Source organism: Bubalus bubalis, chromosome 1 (genome assembly GCF_019923935.1).
Source record: "Bubalus bubalis isolate 160015118507 breed Murrah chromosome 1, NDDB_SH_1, whole genome shotgun sequence".
Lineage (NCBI taxonomy): Eukaryota > Metazoa > Chordata > Mammalia > Artiodactyla > Bovidae > Bubalus > Bubalus bubalis.
Window position 1 is genome coordinate 183,377,095 of NC_059157.1, and position 8,034 is coordinate 183,385,128.

An 8,034-nucleotide genomic window follows, 5' to 3' on the forward strand; every position below is an offset into this window, starting at 1 on the left:
GAGGAGACCCACTTCAGTTCTAGAGACATACAAACTGAAAGCAGTAGGATGGAAAAAGACATTCCATGCAAATGGAATTAAAAGGAAAGCTGGAGTAGCAATATTCATATCAGACCACTTTTAAAAATAAATGTTGAAAGAGACAAGGAAATTACATAATGATCAAGGAAAGAAAATGTAACAATTGTGAGTGTATACACACCCAACATGGGAGCACCGCAACAAGACAGATATTAATAGACATAAAAGTGGAAATTGACAGTAATACTAGTGGGGAACTTTAATGCCCCACTTACATCAATGGACAGATCATCCAGACAGAAAAATCACTAAGGAAACACAGGCCTTAAATGACACATTAGACCAGATGGAAATATATGTTTCAAGGGCACATGTACCATTCTATAGATTTGGTCGTGTGTTGGGTCACAAAGCAAGCCTTGGTAAATTTAAGAAAACTGAAATTGCATCAGGCATCTTTTCTGATCACAGTGCTATGAGATTAAAAAGCAACCAGGGAATTCCCTAGTGATCCAGTGGTTAGGACTCAGCACTTTCTCTTCTGAGGATGTGGATTCATTCTTTGGCCATGGAACTGATATACCACAAGCTGTTTGGTGCAGACAGTGAAAAAGAAAACAACCACAAGAAAAAAATCAAAAACATAAACATGTGAAAGCTAAACAATATGCTACTAAACAACCAATGGATCACTGAAGAAATAAAAAAAATACCTAGAGAAAAATGAAAATGAAATCATGATGACTGAAAACCTATTGAACAAAAGCAGTTCTAAGAAGGAAGTTTATAGCAGTACAAACTTGCCTTAGGAAATAAGAAAAATATCAACATAGCTTTATACCTAAAGCAACTAGAGAAAGAAAAACAATTGAAATCCACAGTTAGTAGAAAATAAGAAATCATGAAGATCAGGGCAGAAATAAATAGACACTAAAAACAAACAAAAAAAAATGTAGAAAAGATCAATGAAACTAAAAGCTGATACTTTAAAAAGATAAACAAAGTTGACAAACTTTTAGCTAGATTCATTATGGGGAAAAAAAGGAGAGGACCCAAATCAGAAATGAAAAAGCAGAAGTTAAAGCCTATACCACAGAAATACAAAAGATCATAAGAGGCTGCTACAAGCAAGTATTACAGAAGGAAATGGCAACCTGCTCGAGTATTCTGGCCTGGAGAATCCCGTGGACGAGGAGCCTGGTGTGCGTCCATGGGGTCGCAAGAATTGGACACGACTTAGTGACTAAACCACCACCACAAGCAAGTATATAACCATAAAATGGACAACCTGGAAGAAATGGACAAATTCTTTAGAAGATGCAGTCTCCCAAGACTAAGCAAGGAAGAAACAGAAAATATGAACAGACCAGTTACCAGTACTGAAATTGAAGCAGTAATTTTAAAACTTAACAGACAAAAGTCCAGGACCAGATAACTTCACAGAAAATTGTATCAAACATTTAAAGAAGAGTTAACACCTATCCTTCTGAAGCAGTTTCAGAAAATTACAGAGGAACGAGCACTTCTGAACTCATTCTGTGAAGCTACCATCACCCTGGGTTTCCCAGGTGGTGCTAGCAGTAAAGAACCCACCTGCCAATGCAGGAGACGTGAGACTCAGGTTCAGTCCCTGGGTTGGGAAGATCCCCTGGAGAAGGCCATGGCAACCCACTCCAGTATTCTTGACTGGAGAATTCCATAGACAGAGGAGCCTGGCAGGCTACAAGTCCATAGGGTCACACAGAGTCAGACACAAGTGAAACAACTTAGCACACATGCACCATCACCCAGATATCAAAATCAAAGATAATTACAAAAAAAGAAAATTACAGGCCAATATCATTGATGATCATAGATGCAAAACTCCCCAATAAAATAAAATTTAAAAAATCTAGCCAGCTGAATCCAAAAATACATTAAAAGAATCATACATCCCAATCAATTGGGATTTATCCCAAGGATGTAATGATTTTTCAGTATCTGCAAATCAATTAATATTATACAGCACATTAACAAGTTGAAGAATAAAAACAATATGGTCATCTTAATACGTGCAGGAAAAGCTTTTGATAAAATTCAACATCCATTTACGGTAAAACTCTCCAGAAAGCAGCCATTGAGGGAACCTGCCTCAACATAATAAAGGCCATATATGACAAACCCACATCTAGCATCATAATCAACAGCAAAAAGCTGAAAGCATTTCCTCTAAGATCAGGCAGAAGACAAGTACCCACTCTTGCCACTTCTATTCAACATAGTTTTGGAACTTCTGGCCACAGCAATCAGAAGAAAAACAATCCAGATTGCAAAAGAAGTAGTAAAATTATCACTGTTTGCAGATGAAATGAGACTGTACATAGAAAATCCTGAAGATGCTATCAGAAAACTACTAGATCTCATCAATGAATTTAGTAAAATTGCAGGATACAAAATTAATACACAGAAGTCTGTTGTACTTCTTTACACTAACAATAAAAATCATGATAAAATTATGGAAATAATCCCATTTACCATCACATCAAAAAGAATAAAATATTTAGGAACAAATCTACTAAAGGAGGCAAAATACCTATACTCAGAAAACTGAGATACTGATGAAGAAAATTGAAGAAGACACAAACAGATGAAAAGATATACCGTGTTCTTGGATTGGAGGTATCAACATTATTAAAATGATCATACTGACCAAGGCAATCTATAGACTTAATGTATTCACTATGAAATTTACATTGACATTTTGCATAGAACTAGATAAGAAATTTTAAATTTTGTATGGAAACACAAAATCCAGGATAGGCAAATTCAATCTTGAGAAAGAAGTACAGAGCTGAAGGAATCAGGTTCCCTGACTTTATACTACAAAGTTACAGTAATCCAAACAGTTTGGTACTGGCACAAAGACAGACATATAGATCAATGGAATAGAATAGAAAGCCCCAAAATAAAGCCACACACCTATGGTCAGCTAACCTACATAAAAAAGGCAATAATATACAATGGAGAAAGATAGTCTTCTCAATAAGTAGTGCTGGTAAGATTGGACAACTGCATGTATAAGATTCGAACATTCTCTAACACCATTTACAAAAATGAATTGGATTAAAGATCTAAAAATAATATGGGATGCTATAAACTTCTACAGGAAAACAGGCAGAACACTCTGACATAAATCACAGCAATATCTTTTTTGATCCATCGCATAGAGTAATGGATATACAAAAATTAACAAATGGAACCTAATGAAACTTAAAAGCTTTTCACAACAAAGGAAACCATAAACAAAGTGGGAAAACAACCTGTAGAATGGGAGAAAATATTTGCAAATGATGCTACCAACAGAGAATAATTTCCAAAATATATAAACAGCTCATACAGCTCAACTTCAAAAAAACAAACAACCCAAATAACAGGCAAAAGATCTAAGCAGGCATTTCTCCAAAGAAGACATACAGATAGCTAAAAGGCATATGAGAAAGAAAAAAAAAAGCTCAATCTTGCTAATTAGTAGGGAAATGCAAATCAAAACTATAGTGGGGAAGTCACCTCATACCAGTCAGAATGACCATCATTAAAATGTCTATCAGTAATAAATGCTGGAGTTGGTATGGAGATGAGGGAACCCTCCTACACTGTTGGTGGGAATGTAAATTGGTGCAGCTACTGTAGGAAATAGTATGGAAATTCCTTAAACTAAAAATCTGAGTTACCATATAGCCCAGCAGTCTGACTCCTGGATGTATAACCAGAGAAAATGATAATTCAAAGGAGTAAACGTTTGCCATTGTTCATCACAACCCTATTTACAGTAGCTAAGACATGGAAACAACCTAAATGTACATCGAAAGAGATATAAAGAATCCATGGTACATTTATACAGTGGAAAATTGTGTGTGCGTGTGTGTGCGTGCACTCACTCAGTCATATCTAACTAATTCTGTGCAACCCCATGGACTATAACCCACCAGGCTCCTCTGTCCATGGAGTTTTCCTGGCAAAAATACTGGAGTGAGTTGCCATTTCCTACTCCAGGGGATCTTCCCAATCCTGGGATCGAGTGTGTGTCTCCTGCATTGACAGGATTCTTTACTACTGCATCACCTGGGAAGCCCACGGTGGAATATTACTCAGCTATAAAAAAGAAAATGCCATTTGCAGCAACATGGATGAACCTAGAGATTACCATACTAAGTCAAAGAGAAATATCATATGTCACTGATATGTGGCATCTAAAAAAAATAATATAAATGAACTTATTTACAAAAACAGAAATAGACTCACAAACATAGAACACAAACTTGTGGTTAACAAAGGGGAAAAGAATAGGAGAGGAATAAATTTGTAGTTTGGAATTAGCAGATGCAGACTACTATATATCAAAATAGATAACCAACAAGGATTTACTGTATGGCAAAGGGAAGTATACTCAATATCTTGCAGTATATTACCACAGAAAGTTTTGTTGTTCTCTTTATTGTGTATTTGCTTGGGTTTTCTTTTATAAATTCTGAGAGAGTTTAATTGGTAAGAATATCTTTTTTTTCCAAGTTAAAGTTGAACCCAGATTAGTGAATTAGAAAAAAAATTAAAACAAGTGTTTCCTTTTAGGCAACTGACTGATAATTTCTAACAATTTTAATGAGAGAAATAAATATAGATTTTTTTTGTACTTTGCTATTCCTAGCAGCTGTGTACTAACATCAACCAAATTACTCATTTCTTATTGCCAAAATGTCTTATTTTAATCTGTGTGTATAATTAACATGTAATTTTTTTTATTTATCCCTGAACGGAGGTTGTGGAATGAGTCAGAAGCTTTAAAGAATCCAATAATATTTTCCAAAAATATAACAACATTTTAGATCATATCAATATCTATGTTATTCCTCAGTTTATGAATTCACAAATGTAATTAAAATATTTTTAGAATATAAAGATTAGTTAATAGAGCTAATTTAGAGACTCTGGGGTTATTATTGTTTTTTGTTAAATACTACTCCTCTATTATCCTTAGCTACTCAGAGAGAACACTACTTGTTAAATATATGCTAATTTCCTTAATAAAACTTGTTATTTGGGGTTATGTGTTAGAATTAAGACTAACAAAAGTACTAGATAAATTTTATTTTCTTTGAGCTCAAAAAATTCTATGGTAGAATATAGAATAATAACATTGGGTTGGCAAAAAAGTTGGTTCAGTTCAGTTTTTTTCCATAAGATAGTTCTAATAGCATTTGTGTGCGTTTGTGCTCAGTCACTTCAGTTGTGTCTGACTCTGCAATCCTATGGACTGTAGCCCACCAGGCTCCTCTATCCATGGAATTCTCATGAGGTAGTTGATTAACTTGAGGAAGTCTATGTTTCTGTCATTGGATTAGTTAAGTTTATTGGAATAAATATATATATACGTATATATAAAGTAAGAGGAACTCAGTGTGTAACAACTATATTATTCACATTAGAAAATATAGAAACCAAAAACAAAGAAAAAATAAACAAAATGCAAGAACAGATATTCTAGGATTATAAATAAGTAAACCAGACTATCTTTAAATAACTTATTAATAAGATCTTTGCTTCCCCCACCCCACCCCCAGATCAAAGATTCTGTACTGCCTGCATATAAGGATTTCTGTAAAAATCTACCATTTCCAACATATTTCCCTGATGAGGATGAAAAGGAGCTACCAGAAGATTTGTATGATGAAGAAGTCTGTCAGCCTGGAGCACCTTCTATTACGTTTGCTTGACTTCATTGGACATGAGAGAACCCCACATATGCTGTGAATTCTGATGAGCCAGAACAGTAATATAACCAGGAATTATGGGGTTTTTTCCTTAGTCACAACATACCACATAACCACATGGTTCTCTTTTACCGTGTATTTCTCAAATTATCTTAAATGTTTATAAATTTAATTTCTACTAAAGATTTGTCTGTCTTTGTGAAAGGGGGTTGTGGAACAGTGTCAAGTCATATGGAGACTAGATAACTTACCTAGATTAAAGAAAAAAGAAAACCGTTTCTTGAGCCTCCAAAACAGAGAAAATTCAAATCTTTATCTAAATTATAGAAATGTTTATGTTATAGTTAAAGGCCTGACACATAATAAAATCACAAATTATGGGTCTTACATATTACACTTGTGTTGGGAGGTATAGTTATTTTTTAGCTTGATCACTGAACTATAACTTTTTTTTTTTTTTTTTGGCTGTGTCTCACAGCATACAGTGGTTAAGACTCTGCACTGAATCACCAGGGAAGTCTTGTAATCATTTTTCCTTGATGCCTTCCAAAAGGGATTTGAAACAACCTGGGTGTGCATTCAACAAACTTATTAACCACCTATTACTCAAAATGTTAATAATAGCTCCTGGGTTTTTCTTCATTGTATGAAATGAAAATATTTACTAATGGCTACTTGTGACAGATAATTAAGCCTAACAGTGTTGGTATCATGCTCATGTTCAGTTGTTCAGTCATGGCAGTCTCTTTGCAATTTCATGGACTGTAGCCTGCCAGGCTCCTCTGCCTATGGAATTTTCCAGGCAAGGATACTGAAGTGGGTTACCATTTCCTGTTCCAGAGGATATTCCCAACCCAGAGATAAAACCTGAGTCTCTTGCATCTCCTGCATTGGCAAGCAGATTCTTTACCTCTGAGCCATGCTCTGGGCCAGTGTAAGTATAAGCAAGCCTTACTTAACTACTGGATTCCTCTGGACTAGATTCCTGAGGATACACAGAATTTTAACTTTTTAAACTTCAGGTGTCTTCTAAGACTTGATTCACATAGCCACCCAAAAGACTCACTAACCACAGTATTACACATTTTAATAACAAATTCATTAGTTATCAGGAAATCACACAAAGACCTACCAGTATTTTGGGGTCCACATTGCATTTCTCATTCTTAATTTTAAATCCAGCTAAAGCCACGTCTCTCTTAAAGTTTTCATTTATACTTCATCTCGTTTTATTAACGATTTGTGGTAGTTGACATATCCATGTGTTAAAATAGTAAAGTAAGGAGAAAGCATGTAGGATTATATAAATTAGTATAAGTGGGGGTTGAGAAGGAATGGTGCCAATATAATACAGTTGAGCAGGCTGTGGTCTCAGTTGAGCAGAGGTGTTATATGGCTCTGAGCTTCCTGGATAGCAAAGTAAAACAAACAACGTTGATTTGTTTCATGTTTCTCTTTAATTTCGATGTCCTCACGAGGAGTAATTTTAAACTGCAGTAAATCTTGTTTAACGTTATTTTTTATTAAAAATAATTTATCAAACTAGAAATTTCTGAACTTGTTAAAAATAAACATATTCAAGGGTAAAATATTAGACACATTGTTGTCAGAGATCAAGTAAACATATTCAAGGGTAAAATATTAGACACATTGTTGTCAGAGATCAAGTAAGGCTATCCTTTACTACTTCTAGGCAACAGTGGTTTTGGAGATCTTAGCCAATGCAGTAAAACAAGAAAGAGTAGTGATACAGATACAGGGAAATGAGAATAAATCTCATTTGTAAGAAATATGATCTACCTAGAAGATTTAAGACAGTCAACTGATAAGCTGTCAGAACAAATGAAGACAGTTCTGGTGACTAAATACAGCATCAATATACAAACATGGACAGAGGAGCCTAATGGAGTACAGTCCATGGGTCGCAAAGAGTCAGACATGACTGAGTGACTAACATACTTTATACAAACATAGATCAGCAATATTAGGAAGTTCTGTGGTATGGAAGTGAATACCATCCACAGCAGCAATTTTTTAAAAAGTTACATATTCTGAGGTCTTACTGGAGAACTAAAAATGTAATTGAAGAACATGAAAGAAACCACGATGGTCCTCTCTATTATTTAAGTTATGAATGAGGAGATGTAATATTGTAAAGAATTTAGCCTAATCCTATTTTTAAAATCTCAATATGACTTACCATAGAACTATTCAAACTGATTGTAAAAATGGAATTAATGCATAAATGTAAGAATAACCAAAACTT

At 34.6% G+C, this 8,034-nt stretch overlaps 1 protein-coding gene across 1 annotated transcript in view; it reads left to right on the plus strand.

The window, feature by feature from the left end:
* Positions 1-5,951, plus strand: part of MRPL3 (mitochondrial ribosomal protein L3) — a 55,919-nt gene extending 49,968 nt beyond the window's left edge. The window contains exon 10 of the mRNA XM_006056247.4: positions 5,619-5,951. Coding sequence (XP_006056309.1) covers positions 5,619-5,771 — 153 coding nt within the window. The 3' untranslated portion in view covers positions 5,772-5,951. The remainder of the gene's footprint in view (positions 1-5,618) is intronic.
* Positions 5,952-8,034: the final 2,083 nt, after the last annotated feature.